This window comes from Morus notabilis, unplaced genomic scaffold (assembly GCF_000414095.1).
Source record: "Morus notabilis unplaced genomic scaffold, ASM41409v2 Scaffold276, whole genome shotgun sequence".
In the NCBI taxonomy this organism is placed as follows: domain Eukaryota; kingdom Viridiplantae; phylum Streptophyta; class Magnoliopsida; order Rosales; family Moraceae; genus Morus; species Morus notabilis.
The window spans coordinates 1,036,243-1,063,347 of NW_010361626.1; the positions used below are offsets into that span (position 1 = coordinate 1,036,243).

At 35.3% G+C, this 27,105-nt stretch overlaps 2 protein-coding genes across 2 annotated transcripts; one reads left to right on the top strand and one right to left on the bottom strand.

The window, feature by feature from the left end:
* The first annotated feature begins 13,068 nt into the window (after positions 1-13,068).
* LOC21408680 lies at positions 13,069-13,755 on the top strand. The gene has a single exon (XM_010100263.2). The coding sequence runs from the start codon at positions 13,120-13,122 to the stop codon at positions 13,582-13,584; it is 465 nt and encodes a 154-aa protein (XP_010098565.1). The 5' UTR covers positions 13,069-13,119; the 3' UTR covers positions 13,585-13,755.
* A 4,593-nt stretch (positions 13,756-18,348) lies between these two features.
* Positions 18,349-24,175, bottom strand: LOC21408681 (ADP-ribosylation factor GTPase-activating protein AGD12). Its single transcript, XM_010100264.2, has 9 exons — positions 24,095-24,175; positions 23,309-23,391; positions 22,303-22,384; positions 22,057-22,132; positions 21,767-21,930; positions 21,532-21,667; positions 21,067-21,183; positions 20,095-20,190; positions 18,349-18,926 (listed from the first exon to the last, which is right to left on the bottom strand). The coding sequence occupies exons 2-9, from the start codon at positions 23,346-23,348 to the stop codon at positions 18,645-18,647; spliced, it is 993 nt and encodes a 330-aa protein (XP_010098566.1). The 5' UTR covers positions 23,349-23,391; positions 24,095-24,175; the 3' UTR covers positions 18,349-18,644.
* Between the last annotated feature and the right edge of the window lie 2,930 nt (positions 24,176-27,105).

Sequence of the window (27,105 nt, forward strand, 5' to 3'; positions counted from 1 at the left end):
GGTCGATATTCAGAGAATGGCATATGACTTCTGGGTCGATCCCTTCCATATCCGCATGATTCCAGGCGAAGACATCTAGGTTCTTCTTGAGGAAGTTCTCGACTTCCACCCTAAGTGATGGGGTTAAGTTAGAACCTACTTTTAGCACTCTGGTTAGCTCGTCCTCGTCGACTCGGATCTCCACCAACTGCTCGACGGGTTGAAACCATGCGGCCTCCTCTTGGACCCTAGGGTCTATGTCCTCGATGGCGCCTTGATAGACCACTCTGGACTCCTGCCTCCCTGGCTGGTCATATCCGCGCAAGGCATCAGAATATGCAACCCTGGCCTCGTACTGGTTGCTCTTTATTTCGTCTACACCATTTGGGGTAGGGAATTTGACCTTTTGGTGGTAGATGGAGGTTATTGCTCTTAGCACCTGAAGGGTCGGCCTTCCAATGACGGCATTGTATTGGGAGCCTCCCTTTATTACCATAAAATTGGCCATTATGGTGGCCTGTCGAGGTTTCTCCCTGGCGGTTATAGGCAGTCGGATTGTCCCTTGAGTGATGACGGAGTCCCCAGTGAAACCGTATAACGGCCTGGAGGTTCTTTCCAATTACTCCTTTGGGAACCCCATCTTTTCTAGGCAGTCGGAGTATAGGAGGTCTACCGAGCTCTTATTGTCCACCAGGATTCGGCATGCGGTGTGATTTCTAATTACGGCTTCTACCACCAAGGCGTTGTTGTGGGGGAAGTGAACCCCGTTGGCGTCGTTATCATTAAATACTACGTCAGCGCTGCCGAACCTTACTGCTTTTGTGGCGAAGACACTCCATAACCTTTCCTGGTACACCCCTCTGGCTTCGTGGGCGTAGTCTTTTTGAGATCTCCTCGAGTTTTCTCCAATATACGGACCGCCGAGGACGGTCCGTATGACGCCGACGGGTTCTCGGTCCTCTGGTCGCTGGTTCTCCTCTCGGCGTCGACCGTCATTTTGGCCGACGTGGCCATCGTTTCTTGGTCTCCGCTCTGCCTTGAACTCCTGCAACCTTCCCTCACGGATTACCCTTTCTATTTCATCTTTAAGATCGGCGCAATCATTGGTGTGGTGGCTGACGTCGCTGTAGAACCTACAATATTTCTTCTGGTTCCTTCGGCTTGGATCTGACCTCATTGGCTCTAGGCGGCGTAGTAAGTTCCCGCGACCTATTTGATTAAACACTTCCTCGACTCCTACTGTTAATTCATGGTAGGAATCTTACCGTTGAAACGGTCGAGACTTGCGGTTCTCCTCTTGCCTCGGCTTCTTAGCTTCTGAAGTGTTCGGCGCCGGAGCAGACTGTTTGTCCCCGCTTCCTCCACCTCGTCGTTTCTTTCCATCCTGCTTCCCTGCCGTCGACCCTTGCTCAGTCCCTTTGTTTTTGTTGGACCTGTGCTCGGGGTCGTTTGCATCTGCTTCCTCGGCATTGATGTATGCTTACGCTCGTACAAGGAATTCTTTGTAACTGGACGGGGGCTTCCGGTTCAGCTCTCTCTTGAAGGGGGTAATTTTCTTCATGCTAGATAATGCCCCTATCAAGGCCTCCCTGTCGGTTATGTCCGTTGTTACGGCGACAGCTTCCCCATACCTTGCGAGCCACTCTTTTAATGACTCGTTTGGCTTTTGGTATATTGTTGTCAAATTCTGCTTTGGGGGGACATATTTTTTCACTCCCATAAACTGAAGGGAAAATGCTTCCTTCAACTCATCCCAGCTTGAGATGGAGTTTAGTTTTAACGTTCGAAACCATCTCCAGGCAGAGTCCGTTAGATGGTTTCGGAGATGGTTTAAGAAGGCTTGGCATATGATCTCCTCGGCATATCCATGCAAGAACATATGCCCCGTGTACATTTCTAGGTGATCATCGGGATCCCCTCTGCCGTCATATGGTGGGATCGAGGGTGACCTGTATTTATCGAGGAGATGTGGCACCATAATTTCCTTGGTAAACGGGTGGTCGTGCGTCCGGCTAGGTGTGATGTCGATGTTCACCACCTCGGCCACTCGCCCTATATTTTTCTTTAGGCCGGCGACATCATCCGTGAGCTTTTACTCTAGGCTGGCCATGCGCTCCATAATGGCTAGTGCCTCCTCCATAAAGATTACTGAACCAGCTCCTCTCAACCCTTCTGCCCTTTGTGCGTTAGGTCCGCCTCTGGCCCGTCCGCCCACTTGCACCGACCCCGCATCTCCTGGAAGGTTTCTGCTTGGGTTCTGAGGTGGCGCTTCAGGGTTTCCCAGGCCTCTGGCTATTTGGTTCTCAGGAGCCCGGAGTCTGGCGGCCCTTAGATGACTGCCGGTGGATTGGGAGGGTCGAGGCCTGGGATTGCCCCTAAGATTCTCACTGTCCCCGATTCCTTCTGGGATATCTTGGCGGTCACCGGGGTTGTGGTTTCCAGCCACGACATCTTATAGCAGTCTCGGGGCGTCTTCTAGAGGCGGCATCGAGTTTCTTCCTTCCAAGCGTTCAACTACAGTCATCAGTCCCCGCACCAGGTCTGTCAGGGTAGTGAGCTGGGCCTGCATCTGCACAGGGTCTGGTTGTGGCATGTCTGGGGGTGGGGCTCCATTTTTAACCGGAGGTAGGTCTTATTCCATCCCGTCGTTTTCCGGATGTGCGGCAGTTTCTTCCATCTGGCCGCCTTGGTTGATGGCCTCGATTTTTCTTTTTGGAGGCATGTCAACAAACGTATGAACCAGAGATTCTGGGTTCGGTCCCCAGCGGAGTTGCCAATTGTTGATGGCTGAATTCCGTCAACAGAAATACACCAGGTTGTCCACTGGTATCCCGTTGGGTTTCCGGCTGGAAATTAACGGTATATTTAAAATTATGCTATAAAGTGCTTGCTGTGTTTTGTAAGCATGAGTGTAATGCTTTGAATGTGAGGACACATGAGATTTATAGCGGTTCACTCGGTTAAGAAAGAGCTACATCCACTTGTGTATGATATATTTCTTTTGGACTTTTTATAATTTACATGCACGTATACTCTCTCTATCATTCAGTACTCGAGAAGTCCATCCATCCTTCGTGCATGGGGCTTTGCCCTTTTTATAGCTCAAGCTTCCTTTATGGGTGGTTCTCTTTCGTAGGTAGAAGTACTCGAGTGGCCTACCCTTCTAGGTCTGAGCCGTAGCCCACTAATCACCTTTTGGACTGTTCACTCAGCCAATTGGTCTTTTATTACGGCTCTGGGGATTCCTATAATCCTTCACTGCCCACTGTAGGGCGGTTTAAGGGTTTGTAATTAATGCCTGTATTATAGACGTCTCCCAACCCTAGATGCAACTTGTGATGTCAGGCTTCTTTCTGAAGAGCATTCCCCTCGGCGTCTATGCCGCGTAGACCTCATGTCCTTTCTGATAGTTGACCCTCTCCGGAGGAAGTTTGTTGCAAAAGTTCGACAGCACAATGTCACGCCCCCCAAACGGGGTGGGTGACGTGGAGCTCGATTAGGGATTAATAAAGCAGATTCTCAACCGGGCCCTACACTGGACTCTATTAAAATATAAATGAATTACAGAATCCCGAGCCTCTGACAACACACAGGGCTCCACCCCACAGGATATACAGTATCGTACATACATGCACATGTAAATAATCATTACAACAGACATCAACCACAGTCTAGTTAATCCAAATATTTCTAAAGTTTACAGAATTCTCAAATTCCTTACATTTGTTCAAGAGGATGATCACAATCCTCACTTGATCCAACAGTAGCAATCTACAGCTACCCCGCACCGCTCCTAGAGTCTCCTGGGAGGGGTTTAACACATTTGAAACATAAACGTGAGCGAAAGGCCCAGTAGGATATAATTTGAAATGACTTAAAATAAGTGAATAGATAAATAAACGCGTAAATAAATAAATGAATAAGTAAATAAAATTAGACAATTAGTCCCGACAGAACAACCGGAACCTCACATCCTTTTTCTCAAAGGAAATATAACTGAAAATAACTGAAAAATAATCGTATTACAGGCTTCAGCAAGTAATTAGTACAAATTACTTACCTAACCAAGTGCCTTGCCTACCCGGACCGAGTTTCGGGTTCTACCCCCGAGGATGCACTATCCGCATCCTATCTAGGCTTACAACAATAAACTCTATTACCAGTGCACAAGATCTCTTTGCTTAAGAAATCATTCATTAACCTTTCTGAAATCGTTTTTATGACCCCACGAACTACTCAAGCCGCGGGCCCCATGACTGGGCAAGCCATGAGGTTCCATGACTGGACAAGCTGTGGATTCCATGGATAGGACAAGCCATGGATCTCCATAAACTAAACAAGCCATGGTTTTCAAAGAGTTTTCTTTCACAAACCAATCCCTTTCTTTAAAACATTTTCAAGGCCAAAATCCTTTTTTAAAAACAGGCTCACAAGGAAAAGGGATAGAAATCCTACCTCGCACTATCAAACCTGGGACTAGCGTTGCCTTTTCCGGCTCCCGCTTCCTCAAGCCCCTTCAGTCTGAATCCTTAGCGATCACTGATGCAAGACAACACTTTAGGATTAATTCTCATTCCTAAAGCAATCCAAATCTCAATTAGATACCAAGATTTCCAATTAGTGTGCCCTAATCCATTTTCATGTTTCAAATTATCATTCCAAGGGTTTTTCATCTCAAATCAAGGATTAAAGATGCTAATCCATTTATCTCAAGTCCCCAAATGAAGCTAATTTGGGTTCTCTCCGAAAACAGGGGTCAAAATAGCATTTTCAGGCCAAACAGGGTCAAACCCGTGTGCACCGGTCGACCAGTGACAAAGCAATGCAACACTACCGGTCAACCGGTAATGTGCACACCGGTCGACCGGTCAGCCTATGCAATCCAGTCGACCGCATAGGTTGACCGGTTTCCATGTGATCCGGTCAACCAGACAGTCGACCGGTGGAATCAGTTGCGCGAGAGAAGCTCGTGGAAACCAGTCTGAAAACCTGTAAATCCAGTCCCAAATCTAAATATTTTAAAGGAAAACAACTAGATCCGGGTTCTAGGTCCTAAAACAAGTCTAAAGAACCCAAGATCTCCAATTTCTACCCTTGTTTTACTCAAAAACCATCAAAATCCGGTTTGAACCAAAAATACGTTTTGAAATTCAAAAACTTGAGATTCAAGAGAGGCTCTTTCAATAATCTTACCTCGAATCCTTCTCTTGACGTTGAAAACGCTTTGAAACTCTTCTTTGGTTCAAGATCTGTTTGATTTGGGACAAAAATGAGAGTGAGAGAGAAAGAGAGAGAGCACGGGAGTGAAGAGAGAGAGAAAGTGCACGGGAAGGAAGGAAGGGAAAAAGAAAAAGAAAAAGAAAAGAAAATAGACAGATACTAACATTTAAAGGAAGCAGTCCAGAAATGCGCCCATACACACTTCTGGGTTAAAATGAAAATTACTGAGAATACTTTAAATACGTTGGAACTATTTAAATTATACGTCAGAAACATTTATTAATCAAAACTCAATTAATCAAGTCAGATTAAGCACACTAATAATCTCAATTACCTTAATTAATCTCAATTAATTCTTCAGGGTGTTACACACAATTGGTCGACGCCCTAATTTGGGCCTTTCTTTGCAGCGTTGAGGGGAAGCGAGCTCCACGCGTCGAGGGTAGTCGAGCCCCAAGCGTCGAGGGTTGTCACCTTTTGAGGGAAAGTAGGGCCACGCGTCACGCTGTCGCCGTTCCACATGTCATCCACATTTTCCCACACAACAGGAGGGTATAAGCGTAATTGCGCTTTCAATTCTCATTAAATAAGCAACACGTGGCAATTTCGTTACTTATTGTAACAGAAGGAAAAAACTTGTTAACGAAACAAAGTTAAGGGGAAACGGATGTTACCTTTTAAAATTCGGGAGGCAAAGTGTTACAAGAGTCATAGTTCATGAGGAATTTTTGAAATTAATCCTTAATTTTATAAATACCCATGAAATTTGTACATTGTTTCAACATGTTCCCTAAGTTTTGAAAATGATTCATTTTATCCCTTTGAGTATGAAAAGTGGTTCAAAATATCTCCTGAACTAATATGTTTTTTATAAATACCTTCCGAATTATTAATTTTGTGTTAACTTGCCTTCAGATATTTTAAAAAGTTAGGGGCTAAATTGATACAAAAGTAATAATTTAGGAAGTAAGTTGACTTAAAATTAGTAGTTTGGGGCACTTATAAAAACATAAGTAGTGTCATGTCACAAATTTATTAGTTTTTAAATGTAAAAGCATTTTAAATTAGAGTACATACTTTAGTTTAAAATGAACTTTTTTAAAATTTTAAAGGCATGTTAAATTAAGGTATAAAATTTAGGAACATTTATAAAATTAGTCCTTTTATACTAGACATACATTCTCATCTCTGATGATACATATTATTATGGTTATGATAAGGATAATTTCAAAAATAAGAATTCTATAAAATTTTGTTTTAAGCATAACACTTGGCAAGAAACCATTCCTTTCGTACGCCCAATTTTTATTTAAAAATAAAAAACAATTTCTTATTAAGAAAAAGGGGTAAAATGGTAGAGAAAACGAAAGGAAACTGTTGAGAAATCTTCTCTAAGTAAGAAGAGGAAGGAGGTCGGAAAGGTTAATTTCATCTTTGAAAAAAAACGTAGGTAAAGAGTTGGTTATAAAGTCTAAGGAATTGGTCTTTTTCTATATATATATATGATTTTGTGCATGACGTTTGTTTCTTATATTCGTCTTTGATTCTGAATAATTATTTATAGTTTTCTCCAATATTTTTTCATATAAAAAATACACGTAAAACGAGAATAATTCTGAATATATAAACTAAACATCCTCGTATTTTTAAAAAGATAGATTTAAAAATGTTGTACTTTTGTACGAATATCTTACAAAGATATATGTTGAGGATGTTAAAATATGCTTACTTGAAAATGGATTCAAAACCTCTGTCAAAAATATGAATGTTATTTAATATACCCAAATATTAAAGCGTGACAAAGTATAATTTGATTGCACCATTTTAAATATAAAATTACATATGTAATATGTTTGAAGATGATCTTTTTTTTTTTGGTTTGTTAATATTTACTGCATATTTATTAGTTTACCAATCCATCTCAAAAGTTTTGGGCCAATAATAGTTTTTATACTTTAACACTCTCCCTCACGTGTGTGCTGGATAATGGACAATTGTGTGAGTAAATTAATTAGAATGCCAACACGTGAATATTTAAGCCCGAGATATATTAAAGACCCACCCACCACATGATGAAAATTTAAATGAGGATAAAGAGTGCAATTACGGGGATTTAAACTCAAGACTTTCCTTTCTAATACATGTTAGTTTATCAATCCATCTTAAAAACTTAAGTTTTTAGGAGGTGAGCCAATAATAATTTTTATATTGCTAGAAAATATTTGATTAGATGGCTCACCAAGTGGTACATTTCAATGACAAGGCCAAAAAAACCTACAAAATAGGAGCTCTGCCATTGACAAGGTCATTCCATAATTCAACGTGACGTTGGACATCCTCAAGATAATGCCCGAGACGACTAAAGGATAATGTCGTGTCTAGATTTAGAGTTCCATGAATTCCGGGGCTCTTCTCACATAGAATCATTACTCATAATCAAATAATCGAGAATTCAACTAGAGGATTATGACAAAATCATGAGTTTATCTCGAAAGGGAGATTAGAGATGATTGCAAGTTTTTGTAAAACTAATTAGAGATAATTATGAGCTAGTTAGCCTATACTACTATAAGTAGAGGGTGAACCCTGCAAGGTAACCTTAAGTTCAATTCTTGGCATTAGCCCTCAAGTGCTCTAATATTTCTCCGAGTTCATAGTGAAATTCCCTCCTATGAGAGGATTAAAGCACTCACTGACATAGAACCGCCGAAGAAATCCCAAGATGTCAAAACTTAACAGAGTGTGTGGCGCCTTTAAATTGATTCATCTAGTGGGAAACTGAAAAATACATACATTTTTTCAACGCACTTTAAGAAACTAATGACTTGTTCTTTTGGAGTTTAACTTGAGTATAATTCTTGAGTTATAATTTGAGTTGAACTTGTAACTTAAGTTTGTGTTTGGTTGTGTACATTTGAGTTATGGTTTGAGATAAGAATCTTTTTGAGTTTGTGTTTGAGTGAGTCAAAACTTGAATTTGTATTTATATAGTATTTTAATAAAAACTCAATGCTGATGAAAAATTTTAATTGGGTATATGGGTCGGATTTTATTCATCTTTTCGTTGTCAACGCATAGAAAAAAAATCATCTTAATCAAAATTAAAACGAAAAAGTTATAGCATTTTTAATAATAGAAAAAATAATGTTCATTAATTTGAGTTCGAATTTCTGAACTCGAGTTGAAGGGAAAACTTGAACTCGAGTTTTAGTCCTAAACTCGAATTTAAACTTAAAAGAACATGAACTCGAATAAAATTGTAACTCAAGTTGCCTTTTTTTTAGTTTTTTACTCAAAAGAACAAGCCTAAGATTTGAATGGATTGAGAAGTGTGAACAAGCATTTCAACAACACAAAGAGCATCTAGTAAGCCACCTCTCTTATCCAACTTATATTTATCGCAAAAAAACATGTATGTTTTCTTGGCATTCTCAGAGCATGCGATTACTTTGGTACTTATTCTGGAAGATAATTAGACACAGCTTCCGTTATACTAGGGTTGACAATCCGGGTAGCGACACGACGACACGACTCGAAATCCACACGAAGTTAGCGGGTTTGGGTTTACTATAAAAGGGTTTTGGTCATAATCGGGTTGACACGATTAACACAATTAATAAATGAGTTAGGTTAGGGTTGATCTCCTTACACGAAATGACACGAATTGATACGATTAATTATATGTGTCATATGCAATCTAATGATATATATGAAAGTTTATATGACATTAAATACAAATAAAGTGAATTTTAATATTTATAGGTAAAATTCATTTATTTTTTAAAGGAAAGATAAATTGACTAATAAATATGTTAAATCTGTCTTGACCGTGTTAAATAAGTCTTTATTATATTAGTTATTTATTTAATATATTAATTTAAACGAGTTATACGGGTTGACACAATTAACATAATTAATAAATAAATTGCGTTTAAATTGATATTTTTAACACATTTAATAAATAAGTCGTGTTTAAATTAATATTTTTTAACACAATTATAAATAAATTGATACAAATACGACCCACTAATACAAATTGCCTCCCTTACTCATACCATGTAAGCAAAAGCTTGTTAGATGCAGAGACAAGGGGTCTTCATCCCTAATCTCAAGGGATTCTCGATTCTTAGAGTGTGTTTGGTTCAAGGATTCGTGTCATGATTCGAATCATAGTTCGTAGCTCGTTACAGTATTTTCTCTCACAAAAAATACACATAAATTGAAAATGATTCTGAATCCATTAACCAAACCAAATGTCTTTGGCAATGAACATGTGGCGGGCCCTTAATGGTTAGCGGGCTTATTCGGCCTTCATCCCTCGAGACACATTGCAAGGATTGATTGGTTAGTAGAATTCGACCCCACACAAGGTCGTGACAATTAAGCTACTTCGGAATAATTTAAAGCTTTTCTTTGGACAACTTAGTTGTGTATACTTCGAATCTTGACCCCAATTTTAAAGTGAAAAGGCTTCCCTATATAGGGCCAAATAAATTGAAAAAGAGTACCAAAGCTTTCAATTCCCACCACATGTGTTAGTCATTCAAAAATTTTCACCAGAAACATGAATTATCTACCGAGTAAAGTTGACAGAAATAAAAGTTTCCCTATACGAATCTTCATAGTCATTGGCTCATTTAGCTGTATAATGCTTTATCCAAAGCATACAAAACACCTTAGAAGAAAGAGAAAAAAAAAAAAAAAAAAAAAAAAAAAAAAAAACTTACCTAAATTATATCCAATGCAGGAGTTCAATCTTTGAAAAAAAAAAAAAAAGACACTTCAAGTGTACTTTTTTTCTTTTTGGTCGTCTTCGTATTAAAACTATATATAACTAAGGACAGTCCTTTCAAATTCCACCAGTGATGAAGTAACGTCATGCAATTTTTGTGAAAACTTAAAAGAGTACTAAACATAATGAAAAAAAGACTAACATCGTAGTAACAGAATGTGTACATTATATTCGGAGCTAAAAAAGAAAAAATATGTGCATTATAATTCTACGGGGGGAAAAAAAAAAGAGCACTATATAACTTAGTGATGAATAGATATAGAATCTCCACAATTTGGGCAGGTCAATGTTTCGAGACATTATGCTCCTAAAAGAAATAAAAAGAAGATTCTCAAAAGAAAAAGAAAAAGAAATGGAGAAAAGAAAAACATAGGATTCGGATGAAAGGAAAATATCTGGATATTAAATTATATTAACTAATGTGTGATGTAATATAACATAATCAAGTAAATACTATTAGGGTTATTTCCTACATATGATGTTGTTAAAATATTAGAATAATTTTCATCAATGGTCCCTAATGTTATATTTGGTAGGATGGATAGAAAAGATGAAGAAATGAGAAGTAAAATATCCAAATGAAGGAAGTAAAATAGTTTTTTCTTATGTTGTTTGTAGAAGGTAGAAGAGAAAGAAAAGTGAAAATAAAATATCAAATCTAGGACATTTTACAATAATACCTCAATACAAATAAAAATATGATGAATAGTGAAGGTTAAATTTTACACCTTGTTTATTTGTCAAAATTTTTTCCCTCCTTATTTCTTCATAAAGTTGAAAGAATTAAAAATTGATGGGCCCTATGAATTTTCATTTTCCTTCCTTCCTCATTTTCTCTCTACTAAACAACATAAAATTCAATTTTTTTTATTCTTCCTCTATTTACATTCCTCTTCTCTTTTCCACCTTACCATACACACTGTTAAATACTTGAATAAATGACAACTTGATCCTCTTTCTTTTAATTTCACAAAATGACCCTCAAACTCTTAAAACGTTTGCAATTGAAGCCTTTCCCTCCATTCTATATAACATGCACGATCGCCTGATCAGGGGGTAATACAGTAAAAGACATAACTTCATCAAAATAAATTAATATTAATATATGTATTTGTTTAAAATTAAAATAAAAATAATTAAAAGGGAAACTAAAACAAAGCTTGCAAAGTGTAAGCATCGGCTGGGGGAAGGAGCTCGACGGAGAAATCGGAGCTCGGTAGTTCATATTGGCTCCCATGGCAGTAAATTTGCGTATTTGAACCTCAAAATTTCTAGAACTGCCTCGTCATTTTGGGAGAGAGAGAGAGAGAACGGTGCTGTGACGATCTCACGGCAACTTGGTGGAGGCTCGACGGAGGGATATGGGTGGTGAAAGCGGACTCGACGACTAGCTAAGATTTAGAATAACAGTCTCAGACTTTCAGTTTGCTTATCATACATTCAACTAATATGAACATAAAAAGGACAATACATAGATATATAAAATAAATAAATCTTTATTAATAGTCAAAATTTCTCAAAGAATATTATTACATTTATTCTTAATGGCATAAACACTAACATGTATTTGGTAGAGGTTCCGTGAAGTGTATTTTCATCATTTCATGAGAAAAGTGACGGATATCGTTTAAAGAGTTAGGGGTGTTTGGCCAAAATTAAAAAATTTAAGATTAAATTGTCACTTATTAAATAGATCAAAAATTATACGTGTAACTAGTAAATATATATATATATATTGTTAATTGTATCATTTAAGGAGTTTAGAGTGTTTCGTCAAAATTAAAAAGTTTGAAATTAAATTATCACTTATTAAATAGGTCAGGAATCATACGTGTAATTAGTAAATTTATATATATATATATATATTTATTGCATTTTGAATTGTTTTAGTCTTATATACCTACATACCGTCAATTTGTACTTAATATGTACGACCCCTCAACCAACGAACTATTTTAATCTGTGAAATTCTAGAAATATCTTTTTTAGTTAATGATGCGTTACTTCTATTCCGGTAATTAAACAGAATTGATGTGATTTAGACTATTCTCAAAATTTCATAGATCAAAATGGACGGTTGACCTGATTATGATGTGGATTGAGAATAAATTCGTGGTCAGAAGGTATAAAAATGTAACCATAGAAATGCTAGGTATTATATTTTAATAAGCTTAAAATACAATGTACAAAAGTATAAATTTCTCTGTTTTTTCTATAAAACACACAAAAGCAAAAAAAAAACTACAGTGAATATAAATTTCTAGTAAATCGGCGCAATGTGAATATAACTATAGTGAAAGCAATATGTGAATTAATGTAATATGATCACGTAGATCCTTATTATTTGAAAATATCAACTTACCGATAAGATATTTTTTTTTATGAAGTTTTGTGTGATTTTTAAGAACTTTCCTGGTATTGGGAAGAAGATAAATTGTGTTCTATGTTGTAATTTTCAAACTTCAATTGCTATAGTTGCATAAATCATAACAAGACTAGTGAGTTTTGAAGACAATACGGCAATTTTTGCATTAGGTCCCGTTCATTTCGTTGATTCGAGTTTAGAATTCGAATTTTATTATAGTAAAAAGCTCTTATAAATAATCACATCTAACTTTTTTATTACAGTAAAAAATTCTCACATAAAGTCACATCTCAACTCGAATCAGCGAACTAAACGAATCCTATATATACTTGTAAACTTTGAACGAAAGAATTATTTACCATAAAGGACCCTTGTAATTTTTCATTTTATTACAACCCGTGATAACTCTTTTGTGGAGAGAGAGATGAAAGAATCAAACTTTTAATTACGAGAAGAAGACAATTTAGGCAGCGGCGGTTAGTAGGCTTTTTCCTTCTTTATTTATTTATTATTTATTTTTATTTTTATTTTTTGTACTTGTAAAGGAGTTGTTTTCCGACAACTAGTCACGCAGTTTCTGTATACGGACAAAGCAAGCGTTCGACAGCACACTCACACAGTACTCGAAACGACAACGTTTTCAACTATATCCAATAATAACCATTTAAAACCATTTTCTAATCTTCCATTTATAAGAGCCTCTCCACTCGAACATACCCACAGCTTAAGAGTTAAGAAAAACGAAGAGAGAGAGAGAGAGAGAATGGCGTACAAATCACAAATCGCGGTGACGATCATGATCATGATCATCATCGCCGGCAAATCGGAAGGTCGGGAGCTGAGGCCGTCGGATCACGGCCTAGAGTTCCAGGAGTCGCCTCCGCCAGGGAAGAAATCGCCGGAGATGCTGTCGTTTTTCGCAGGAGGAGGAAGATCTGCAGGCTCGTCGCCGTCGTCGTCGTCGACGAACGACGTCGCATTGCCGAAGGCTACCAACTCGAACGACACGTCGTGGTGGTCCGGCGGCAGTAGCGGCGGCGGCGGAGGAGGAGGTAGGGATCACGTGAGGCGAGTGTTGGTGGTGGCGAGTGTGGCGTGTGGGATCACAGGTGTCGCGTTGCTAGTGGCTTCTGCTCTTATTTATCTCTTTCGCTACAAAAAGCAGAAAAAGTCGTCGTCGTTGTCGTCGACGTCAGCTCCACCAACAAACGACAATAATAGCAAGTAGTGCGTGGTCATTCTTCACTGAAACTCCAGTTTCTCTTTTTATTTTTTGGTTGCAGTCTTGTAGATAAAGCAAATTAAAAAAGGACGTTTATAATGCAAAAGAAAAAAAAAATGGTTTTTTTTTTTTTGCTCTTTTTTTCCGTCTGTTCGTTGCTTATTCTATTATGATTATGAGAAGTTCGAATTAGGTAATACTTTGAGTGCATTTATTAGTCCAGTTGTTCAATTGTCTGGATTCTGTGATACTAATAAAATAATTAATAACTTTAGATTTTCGGTTTTTTTTTTTTTCTAATTTAAGGATTTTAATTTGCTTGTTTATTTTAGATCATTAGTCAATTTCTAATCACCAAGTAGGCAAGTCCTATAGATATCAGTTATCACTCGTTGTCGTTTCAAGTACTATAAGTTTACGTTTTGAGGGATACCAAAAAAGATATTCATTATTAGTGGTAAAAGAATTCCGGACTTTATACCTTTCTGTAAAAGTTTGTTCATTTTGCATTATTTTTTTAATAAATATTTTTATATTAGGAAAAATAAAATTTGCATTAAATTTTAAAACAACACCTAATCTGCGTACGGGACCCACAAAAACATGAACATGTGAGTTAATTTCCTTAAATGACGGAATTGCAAAGTCAATTTCACCGCTACTTAGCTTTGAATTTTTTTGCTGAGTAAAAAAATAAAATAAAAAAAATAAAGATAAGAGATTCCTTATTCTACATAAACCTTCTTATTCTATCTATATGTAAGTGAAATTAAGATAATCATTGGAGTACAAAAAAAAAAAAAAAAAAAAAAAACGAGAGAGAGAAAAAGAAAAGAAAGAGAAATGAATCAACATTGTCGGTTGGGGCGGTTTTAATCCAGCTCAACTGGCTATATATTGCTGACTATGGCGTTCGGTATTTGACGCGGAGACTCAGCTAAAGTTTAAGTCTGTTTATCTCACCGATTTGAATTAAGAATTTAAGTTTTATTATAGTAAAAAATTCTCAGAAATAATTACATTTAATTTTTTTATTACAATAAAAAATTTTTATATAAAATCACATCTCAACTCAAATTAAAAATTTAAATTAATGAACTAAACGTGTACTAACTAAATGCTGCTCGCTAACTTCCCTATCCGTTTCTGTTGTTGGGTCCTAAGCAAACAGTAGCAAATTGGCAATGATGAAGGATATACGATTAATAAAATAAAATATCTAATGAAGTAAATATGCTGTCGCTATGAATGCACTCGATATTTTGCTCTCATTTGGTTTATTAGTTTAAATTCGTAATTTTTATTATGTTATAATATTTTTTAAAAAAAAAATTAAAAAATTTTTGTCAATAAATTCTCTTATAAAATTTAAATATAAATAGTAGTAAATTGACAACAATGAACAACATATAATTATAGAAATAAAATAAAATATTTAGTGAACTACGTATGTTGGATTAGAATCATGATATTAGAACTATTTTTTATTTATATGTATTTTTTGTGAGAGAAAATATTATAACAAATTATGAACCATGATTCGAATCAGGGTACGAATCCCCTTACCAAACGTCACAATTTTATTTGCAGAATTAGATTCAGTTGCCACAGTTTTGTTGTTGCTCAAAATAGAAGGGAATTTCCACAGTAGGGGCATTCCATCAAACTACTCCATAGAGTTATTAACCGAAATCACATGTACGATTTAAATTAGACGACACACGTGATATAGGGATGGATGCTATAAGAAGATTATTTAGCCAATACCGTTATACTTACTTTTTAAGTGTCATTTGATTTAAACTGATGAGATGTTTGTTTTAAGGTTCGTCCTTAGTTCGAATCATGATTCTTAGTTCTCTACAGTGTTTTTCTCACACATAAAATTTGAATTTTAAAAATTAGAATTTTAAAAATTAGAATCATGAATCATAATTCTGAATTCATGAATTAAACGTCTCATAAATAAGTCTACGGGTAGGACACTAAGAGTGTTTGGTCAGCATACATTATGGAATTAAAATCGTAGAGATTTTCTATTCACTTTAATTGTTTTGTTATAAAGAAGGAAATGAATTAAGTATCCTTATATACAACCTAATTAGTTGTATTAAAATATAGAAAACTTTGCTGCGTAGCGCTAAATCCGCACGAACCACACCTGGCTTTGCATGATGAGGTGTAGAATTCAAATTCTTATCTACAACTTCAAAAGAAAAGAAAAGAAAGAAAGAAAGAAAGAAGAAAGAAAAAAGAGAGAAGAGAAGAGAACAAGCTTGTTGGGCTTAACATTTTTTTTTTTTTTTTTTATCGAAATAAACTAGATACTCATCAATGCACTATAGGTGCCACTCTAAAAAAGAAAAGAAAAGGAGAGCTGTAGGACAATTTAGTGATAAAATCTACTCTCAAATGATGTACTTTTTGCCTCTTTATTTTTGCTTGTTAATCAAGGATTGTCAAAGGTACACAATCCTCAAACAGTTAAGATCTCGTTCACTTCGCGAATTTAAATTTTTAATTCGAGTTAAGATGTGACATTTTGTGAGAACTTTTCACTGTAACAGAAAAAGTTAAATGTGACATTTTCTGAGAATTTTTTACTATAGAAACTTAAAACTGAAAACTCGAATCGGTAAAATGAACGAGTACTAAAACTATACGAGTCTTTTAAGGGGAAGTGGTTATAACCACCGGGATGCCCCACAAGAACCTTTCCAACATTTCAAACTTTACCATCCATAATGAGCAACAAAACAAAAATGTAGTGCCCAAATCATTAATTCTCTCAACTAATACTTTTGAAACGGATAGTGACTCAAAAACAATGGATTTAAACTGTTCCATTATTCCCAAACTTTGATGTTATATACCTTGTCACACAGATTCGCGTTTTCCTTTGTAGAGAGTCGTGAGAGGGACTTGACAATCCAAGACACCCCCTTCTCATTTCTGCCATTGCTTGACTGGACCACCATTCAACTGATTCATTTCTTTGTCAAGTTTTCTGAATAAAATAACTATAGACCTATTTATGGAAGTTATAACGGTCCTTTTGCAATAAAAGCTCTGTATGTTTTTTACTGTTAGATTTAATCAGAATCACATTAAAATGAATAAGTATGCAAAACAAACAGTATATGGTACAGATTTAACAGTCCCTCCCGGTAATTTAATTTTTCAAACCATACCGTGAAAATCTCCGAGCTATAATTTACTTTTTGAACAATAGTGTTTCTTCACTCCTTTTTTCGGTTGAAATCTTCATTGAAAAGATATTATTTGAAGACAAGTAAAAGAGGGTGTCCCTTTGCCAACCTGTAAGACTCTAACTGTAGAATTTTCTAGTACACTAGAAATGCTAAAACAAAATAGAAAAAGAAAAAACAATATTCTCTTCTCCATTTTCCCCAATAAAAGCCAAAGTTAATGATTGAACAAGTAAAATCCTAGCTTAGTGGACTTTTTTTTAATGTCAATATAAAGCCTGTTTAGTTCGTTGATTCGAGTTGAGATGTGACTTTATATGAGAGTTTTTTACTATAGTAAAAAAGTTAAATGTGACTGTGTTTTAGAGCTTTTTACTGTAACAAAACTCAAATTCTAAACTTAAATCGGTGAAATAAACTGGACCATAAACTTCAAAGAAACTGAATAGCAATTGCAACTCGGTAGCCGTCATCTCTAATTTCTGTTCATTAATCCTTTGGACTAATATACCAATATTCTTTCACAGGTCTCTTTAAGAGAAAGCAATTGGACAACAGACACAGATCAGGGAAATTCTAGCTAACATCACCAGCAGTTAGAAACGATTAGTATAAAAATGGATTTCCATCAAAATTAACCACCAATTGAAGTCGGTAAAAATTCTCGAGCATTTGCAACACGCTTCTTAGATCTACATTCTAAATCGAACTCCAGTACGACCAGTCAATTCTGGTCGCACCATGCAACACATTTTCAATCGACGGTTAGAAAAGACTTGAACTATTGAAACTTTTTGTCGCCGGATCCCACCTGACAAAAAGCTCAAATTTCAATGATCCAGATCAACTTTCCCATCTTCCAACACACGATAAATTGCTTAATAGAATCTGTTACTAGATGTTTGTTTCTTATATTCGTCTTTGATTCTGAATCATAATTAATGATTCTCTATAGTGTTTTTCTCTCACAAAAAACACACGTAAAATGAGAATGGTTTTGAATCATGATTCTAAATCTATGAACTAAACGTTTAATTTGTGTTTGTTTACTTCTGTAGAGTACCTGAAGTGCAGAAATTTTAGTTCAAAATTGATATGCAGAATTCTGCTTCCACTGCAAAGCTCGTGTACCAATTTGGGTTCGGTTCTTTTTTATAGCTAACCTTATACAGGCTTCAAAGACACAATCAGAACTTAGAAAATAGGATCTTCCAGAGACAATCTCAACTTCTCCTATAATCAGGCACCGGAAGCACAAATAAACTGTTTCATGTCATCTCAGAGGCACAAAGAATAAAGAAAGAAAGAAAAAAGGTTTCTTGTCACTTCTATCCTGTTGTATGGCAAACAAAGAGATTAATATGATATAAATCATTTTTCGACTTGTAGTTGAACAAATAATAATGCGGGAAATTATTTTTGTGAACGTTATGCTCCCATGTACATTATTTTTGGGAAATTATCAAATATATCATACATATAATATATTCGAACCTAAGCAAACCAGAAACAGAAAGTATATAACAGAAGAACCAATAGAAGATTAAAATGAAGTCCTTGTAACTGATCAAACTACAAAAGTACATATTGAACATCAATCGTAGAACACAAGATCAAGGTACAGACAGGTACATGGTGAAAATCAAAGCCCACCAACATAAATATCGAAATTCTTTTTTATAAACTGAGCAAATCTCAGTACTACACAGAAAAGGAAAGTACTGAATTAAGATTAAATAAATATATAAATACAAGAGTAAGAAATATAGAGTACGGAGTGTCATTCCTTTGGAATAAATATCCCCATCAAAATCATTCTTATTAGAAGAAATTTGAAAGAATGATAAAAATATGTACCTATTGGTCAAGAGGCATCCACTCTAGTTCTAGCTCCATTTCTCCAGATTCCACATTTTGAAGCTTCAGCGACACCTCCTGCTTTACCTTCCCATCAACAATGTTAACAGTGCTATCTTCTTTGAGGGCGTTGTCATGGGACTTCAACCATTTCCCGATCTGCATGTTTCCGAACATTTCTGCATCTCCGAACGCCATTGCGGATGTTATCAAGGGTTGAAGATCAATCTCTGCCTCTCCCATTATATCATCAGCGGAAAAGGTGTCATGATCAAACACCCTCTGCATCAGGCAAGTTGAAAGGTCAAATGTAATGCAATACTTATCAGAGAGCATGCGACAAAACAATGGTCTAGCACTGTCATAATATTTCTTCGGTGCAGAAAGTAAAATTCTTGATGGGAAAAGTTATCCCATGCAAAACACGTATTAATCATGTTGAATCAGCAAGGCTGGCAGTAAAGTAAAATGAACACCTTGAGATTTTCCATCTTAGAGTATTCTAGCAGGAATGAAACGATAAACAGTGATTCTGCTATTCATTCTGTCAAGTACTTCCTCAAACATAAGATTTAGGATCAAGACTGTATAGTCAAGCCAAATGATTCCATTTAATAATTCACATGCCATCTCAGTTGGCTCATCTACAGTGTGTGGCCAAATTTGTGTCAAATTTAACCATAAGAACCGAACATTTCCCTTGAATCCTGATCATAGCGTTCTCTTCATTGACATATGAAGACTCCGTGTTTCAAGACGCTAAAGGGGGCAAATGAATTTGAACTCATTTAGAATTGTTTCACACAATAGACAGTAATTTTATGCTAGTTGACGGGAGGCCTTGTAAAAATGTTTTTCTTTTTAAGAAAAAAAAATCCTTTCTTCTTGGGAATATTATAGTAAATTGACTGCATTTCCCAATTCAGAAAATGAAGATTATTTTCCTCCAAACAATGTGTTTAGGTGAAGTTTTTCTTTTCTTCGTCTTTCTTTTTTTTTCCCCCTTTTTGATAATGCTCATAGGTTAAGTTGCAAGTCAACATAAGGTGCTGAATTATACATTAATAAAATCATGAACAGAAAATATGATCCAGCTCAAACTCTTCACAGTTGTCTGGTGGCAAACTGAAAGGCAATACTCTAGACGAGAAAAAAAAAGCCTCCACCATATCCACAAAATTCATAAGAGCATTTCTTGATTTACAAGAAGAAAGATAAGATAGTCTGACATATAGTTCCACTAGAGGGAGTAAAGTCATGTCAAACATTTCTGAAATGCATAAACAAAGAAAACTTAAGATGCTCAATATCGTCATCAATTCATCAGTACAGTGGTAAAAATATTTTTTCTTCTTTTCTTATCCTTCGAAGAATTTCTAACCAGAGGAAAAATATAAACCTAACATGTAATTTTTTTTTTATTTAAAAAAAGTACATAAAGATAGCTTACCAATTTTAGGGGTCCAAATTGCTGAGGAACGGATAGCATGAGTTCTTCATTCCAAACTGGATTCAAGTTGCTCTTCACTACAGTTGTCTGGACAGTCTACAATGTCAACAGCAATTAATCATAACCCCAAAATTAGAATGATCATTTAAACAATAAACTTCAATTGTTTAGTAAAAACCTTCTGCAAGAAGACGTAAAAGTGCTGGTAGAAATATCAGAATGGTGACATATATCTCTTCCCCACACCAAGCAATTAACTTATTTACATCCCAAGTATCTTCGTCTGTGAATTCTCTAGACTTTTTCCTCACAGTTTTAAATTGCGCAATTGGGTACTGAGGCATATATGTGAATTATACCTCAAATTCATAACCATGTGTCCTATACTGATATTGATATATACAAATTCACAAGCCATACGTCCTCCTACACTGATTCTCAAATTCTCTAATTTATGAAAATTCAGCAGCAACTTATGGGATTCTTAGTTGGCAGAAAAAAAAAAGAAAGATTTCTTGGTTTTTTTTTTGTTGCTCAATACAGACATATAGGCTTTGGGCATTTTTATTTAATTCAGCCTTACAAAACATCAGAGCAAACGAGGGTGTGGGCCTCTACGGCTCACTTCAAAATATAGAGGTGTACACCTCTTTCCTTCCATATGAGGCTTCCGCTTCATGGTAGGTGATTTTAAACATTGCTTTTTCGTAAATTCTCATAAATAACTGTATTCACTGTCAAAGCCAGGTTGCAGCATCTTCTAAAACTCTTCATAATGTTTTTTTTCCATTTCTTTAAAAAAAAAAAAAAAAAAAAAAAAAAAAAAATAAGCTGAAAATCTCCTCCATTTTGGATTTGTATGCGCCATGCAGAGAAAAAAGACAATAATTATAAGAAATTTGACCATAATTAGTGCTTTAAAACATATCTTTATCTACAATTCCAAGGAGAGAAGGAAACAAAACAACCAACCTGTTGACCTAGAGTCAAGACAACATAAGGATCACTTGACAGCATATCTCGAACAGCTAAATTCACTCCTTTAACCACTTTTACCTTCAATAATCCCATAAATTCTACCATGCCTTCCTGTTACCACTTCCAACATCAGATCAGCTGGATAGAAGTTACTAAGATATTATCACCAAATAGCTTGAGAAATACTAATAAGGTAAGCAAGTTTTACTTTTAGTTTCCTTGATAATACTGTTGCTGGTCCTAACAAGTTAACATGCTCAAATACCACATAAGTAAAATGTCATTTTAACTATCACGTCCAAAGAATTTTTGTGTCTAGAAAGAAAGTGAACAATCTGTTGCACAAAGCTTAGCAGTGTAAAGCATGTGGACAGACATCAAAGGATTTGACATTTTGCTATAGGGACACAGCCTTTAGACTATCTAATCAAAAGGAAGAACAAAATCAATAGACTTTACCAAATTCTGTGAATTTGTACTTCGGAAGCTATCCATAATTTTCTTGGAAAAACTTGATTGGAGAGAGCTCTTTGTGGAAGGAATTGATGTAATCCGCAAGCTAGGTTTCAAAAATTTTTGAAGCTCATACTTAGACCTGCATGAAACGTTTTTTTTTTTTTTTTTTTTTTTAACAGAATGCTTACAAAACTAAAGTAAACCTAGAAATGCTAGGTTCTATGATTCTCAGACTAACCGGATAAATATTGAACGCTCCTCATGACTGGCATCTGGTCCAGGCTTCTTGAATCCTTCAGGGATAAAAGCCTCGTAAATTGAGTTCGCAGAAGAATTTCCGCCAACTTCAATCATTGAATCAATTTCATCATTGGACCATTCATCCAACGTCACAGACAAAACCTGAAGAGTTGCAGTTCATTACATCCAGGGAACATACTATGTCTTCTGCCTAATGTACTTGGAATAAATAAATAAAAATAAAAATCCAATGTGTGTGTATTCAGGCACCAGCATACTGGGCATTACCTTTGAAATATGTGTGCCAAGGCTTCTGTGCACGCCACAACATTTTAAGCATATAAAAACTCCAATATTAGCTGACCTGAAATCCCGATCATATTTCTTAACACCTTGGAAATTATGGTTAAACAAATAAATAATACTTCCCAAAATTTTATGTGCAACATTTACAATTATTAACTCTCAGCATGAAATCAAACATCACCACGCAGTTAAAGAACAATATCAGAAAATCAGGGTGATATAACTTACGCCCATTTAGGATCTGGCGCACCACAGTCAGCACACGAGCGATTATCCTTTTGAAGCAATAGATCTTTCAATCTTCTTTTACCTGTTAAAGAAATTGCATATGAGCAATTCAGCACTTTTAATATTTAAAGCATTTTTCTTATTTTTAAACTTTACTGCTACAAATATGTTAGATAGTATGTGTAAATAAGATATCGTAATTAATAACTCAATATTGTATTGTAACTTCCAAAATATTATTCCTCCAAGCTTAAGCTCCCAATTGTTGGCAAACACAATAGTTAATCAGCAGAATATGATGAATGCAACTTTTAAAAGTTCCCCAAAATAAATAAATTCCCTGGGTAATCCCATAGAAATCACAGAAGAGGGGCAGAAAGTAAAAGGCTATTGGAAAACGGAAAGGAGATGGGAAAGACACCAATCTTCTTCCAATTATAGAACAATCCCTTCTCCTTCACTCTTGCCCCACATCTTATCAAAAGTACAGTCTAAACTCAACAGAAGATAACAGTTGTCAACCAGACCTCAACAAAAACCATGGTAAACCAATAAATGCATCAAACAGCACATGGTGAACCACGTAAAGACGCACTCGCACTTAGCAGTCTTATTATGGCCCCTTTATGGCAAAGTCCTGCAGCTTCACCTAAAAGTTATCCCGATCAGTCGATAACAGGAACTAGATCGTTCCAAATTATCATCGCCTGATCAAATCAGCTTTTATTGCATATCAACACGTGCAAACTACCAGCATCTAACTGTATGACATAAAACACACATACACATGGATGCAATCCATATTTTCATAATTGACAGGTGAAAATTTTAAACATGGTGCATGTTTAGCTTCTAAAATGAACGTCAAGCACCAAAATGCATTCCCATTTACGAACTACGAGCGCCAAAAGGCTAATAAAGAACTGCAAACGCGAAAGAAAATTCTTAATTATAGCAACAATAATGTAACTCAATCTATAATAACTTGGAGGTATTACAAGCGTACCTGAAGCAGGCCTCCGAAGTTCAGAAGGACGGTCACTCATTTCGCAAGTCTTTAACCACTATATATCATCCAATGATTGATACCTGGCTCAGATGGGAAAAAGACCAAAAATGAATTGAATTGAACAATACCACCAAGAAAATTAGAAGCTATGCAACACGAGTACAAAAAACATCGTAAATTTTACAAATTTTTTGGACAAAATATATCAACAAAGTCCACAGAAACCAAGAATGGCATGTTATAACTACAGAAGTTGAGGGAAAATGCCATATCAATCCACACCGAGCAAATTGCCAAAACAAGTTTAATCAAACTTAAAATCAAAATTAACAACCCAATGACAAAACAACCCAATACCAGTGGAATGGAACTAAACGCAATTTTTGCAATAATATTGGCAACCTTTGATCACAGATGGGGAAAACCCAGATCAACCAAAACGACCCTGCACAGTTGAGCGTGAAATATTGGCCTTTCTCACGTCCCAGATGAAAGAAATTTTCCGCATTCAAATAGAAGAAAATGAATTTAATTATTCGATTATTTTGCTGTGTTGAGAAAAATCAAACCAATGCAAAACTGGAACAATCCCAAAATGATGGCAAATAATGGGTCCATTTTAAAACGTCGGAATTAGAACTCAGTTTTCAAACCCAATTATTCAACAGCCATTGACAAAATCAAAGAAACATCAATGATCAAAAAATAGAATAATAACAATAATAAGATTGAACACCTCAAGATCTGATATTAATAGGAATAGCAACAGTAATATTTACGAACCGAAGAAATGGGATGAGAGAGAGAGAGAGAGAGAGAGAGAATGATTCTCCAAGGTGGTGGTGGATGGTGATATATTTCAGGCTTTCTTTGATACGGATATGTTATAGGAATGAGAATGACTGGCAACGTTTCCTTTTCTACTTGCTCTTTTTATTTCATTTTTTATTTAGTATTATTACATCCTCTTTTTATTTAGTATTATTAAACTCCTGATCACGATTCAAAAATGAATAAAATTGAAAATGAAAATGTTATTGATTTTTCCCTAAATTCTAAATGCTACATTAATTTGTACAATATTTTGTGTTTTCTTTAATTGAAACATCATATTTGTGAGCATTAAAAAAAAAGTCTATCTCCCTCCCTCCCTCTATTAAAAAAAAGTATATCTCCCTCCCTCCCTTAGAGTGTGTTTAGTATGATGGAAAAGTAGAAAGAAGAAAGTACGTAGAGGGATTATTGGATAGAAAATGATAGAGTTGGTTGTTTAGTAAGAAGAAATAAAGGAGATAAAGGAAAATATGATGAAAAAGAATTATGGTGTGGCTACTATTTTTTATCTCTCCAACATTAGAAGGAAAATTAAAATCCACTCATTTATGGCTAAATTTACTTTTGTGTCCCTATTTTAAAATCGAAATTAATATTAAACAATTGATAAAATAGTCATTTAGGCTATTACATGTTTTCTTTCCTCTCATTATACCAAACACTATAAAGGAAAATCAACTTCATTCCTTTCCTTCACATTTTCTTTCTTTTATGTATTTTCTTTCCATTCTCTTTTCTTTCTCTCCTACCAAACGGAGTGTTAGAGTCGGAGTCTGGCGGCAACGTTTGGCCACCCTTCAAACTCTCGACCCCGGGGATGAAAGACTCAACATCATTGTAAGGAGCTTGGTGGAGGGCTTGTCTATTTGGTTAGAAATAGTTGGTTTTTGGTGAGGTACGGGGTGGAGGACATCAGATTTCATCTCTCTGTTGGGACTATCAGATTTCTAACTGTGTTGGTCTTTAGGCTTTGTCCTTCTCGTCGAAGTATATCTGGGTGTTGGTTCAATTTGTAGGTATGGTCACTGTGGTCGGGGGTGGCTCACAATGCATGAGTTTATAGGATGATGGGCATCTTCGATTCTTAGAGTGTGGCGATTGTTCTAAGAGAGAACGTTTCAGGAGGGTTGACTGCCGGCGATTATGGGTGGCTCCGCAAGACGGCTTGATGTCGCTTTGGTTGCACGAATTATGGCACCGTTTAGATATGTTTTCATTGGCTTATTTGACCTTGTGGGGTACCTTGTTTACGATGTAACCGTCACTTAGATTTTATGTCTTGTTTTTGTTTTAAAATCCGCTTGAAGTGTTTCTTGGCAATATTATGGGTGATCTTTGGTCTATAAGTATCATAGATTCGATGGATTGGAGTTGTCCATCGATTATAAATGTGTGTTCTCAAAGAGCCACATATGTGGCCAGCCTCTCGTTGCAGTAGCTCAGTGCACGTTTTCTCCCCTCTCGTTTTCATGAAAATTGGTGGAACCAGTTAAGTTATGTTTGTATTGTAATGTGATTTATATCGACATTAGCATTTGTATTTTTGTGTTTTGAAATACAATTTGCCTTAAAAAAATCATATTTTTATAATTGTCCTTCAATGATTTTTAATTTTTGAGAAAATTGTACTTTTACTAATTTGTACCTGTATGCGTGGGATTTGTAATATCTTTATTTGTTAAGGCTTAATATATATATATATATTGTATAAAGTTATTTTAGAGTAAAAATATTACATATTTTCTTTAAAACGAATTAGAAAAATACTATTTGGTATGGAACGCCGCCTTATGAACACGTATATTTCTAACCTTACATCACCTTAAAATTATAACAATTTTTAAATAAGGAAAATTAAACCATATTTGACGAAAATTTTAAAATTAAACATCGTGATCTATAAACTGGGTATATAGTAGATATTTTTGGGCTAGTTATGTAATAGGATTCTTCATAAATGTATTGTGTAATAAGTAATGTCAAAGACACTAATTTAAATTTCAACTCATATATATTAATTGATGTGATATATGAGTTGTTATTTTTAAATTAATAAATGTCTAAATTATTGTCAAGTTAATTATTTAAAATGATAACTCAAATATCAAATCAGTTAGTGCACAAAAATTAAGATTTGAATTAATATTCTTAACATTATTCTTGTATAATATTTTAAGATTGTTGGAACTGTCACTCCAACCAAAATTATAATACAGAAGAAAAGCAATATATTTTTTGAGATAAAAAGTTATAGAATAATTTTAAATATATATATATATATATTTGATATATTCCATGGAAAGAAGATGTCACGGGGAACCGTTCGTTAATTCAAGCTTCTAGTTGTAAGATTAGACACGTAACAAACGGACACGGCCCGCCATATCGACAAAACAAACAAAAGCCACGACCAATAACAAGGTCAAACTTTCGAGCAAAAAAAAAAGCCAAACTTTTCAAACAAAAAAAAAAAATGTCAGACAAAAACACAACAAGTACTGCTCAAATCTCATCCGGTCATGCCACGGCAAATAAAAAGATAATACTTAAATAAGTAAATTCAAATTTGAAAAAATAAATATAGTAAAGAGCATATTTTCAAAAGAATTATTAACCCGTTTAGTTCGCTGATTTAAATTTTTAATTTAAGTTGAGATATAACTTTATGTGAACTTTTTACTGTAAAAAAAAATTAGACGTGACTATTTTTTAGAGATTTTTACTGTAGCAAAACTCGAATCAGTAAAATGAACAAGGCTTATATATATTCTGTTTCAAAATGCTCTATTTTACATGAGGACGTTTGGTTTATGTATTCAGAATTATTCTCGTTTTACGTGAATTTTTTGTGAGAGAAAACTCTGTAGAGAATCATGAATTATGATTCAAAATCAAAGACGAATATAGGAAACAAACGTCCCAAATGAATCAAAACACCCCTTAATATATAAAAAAGAGAT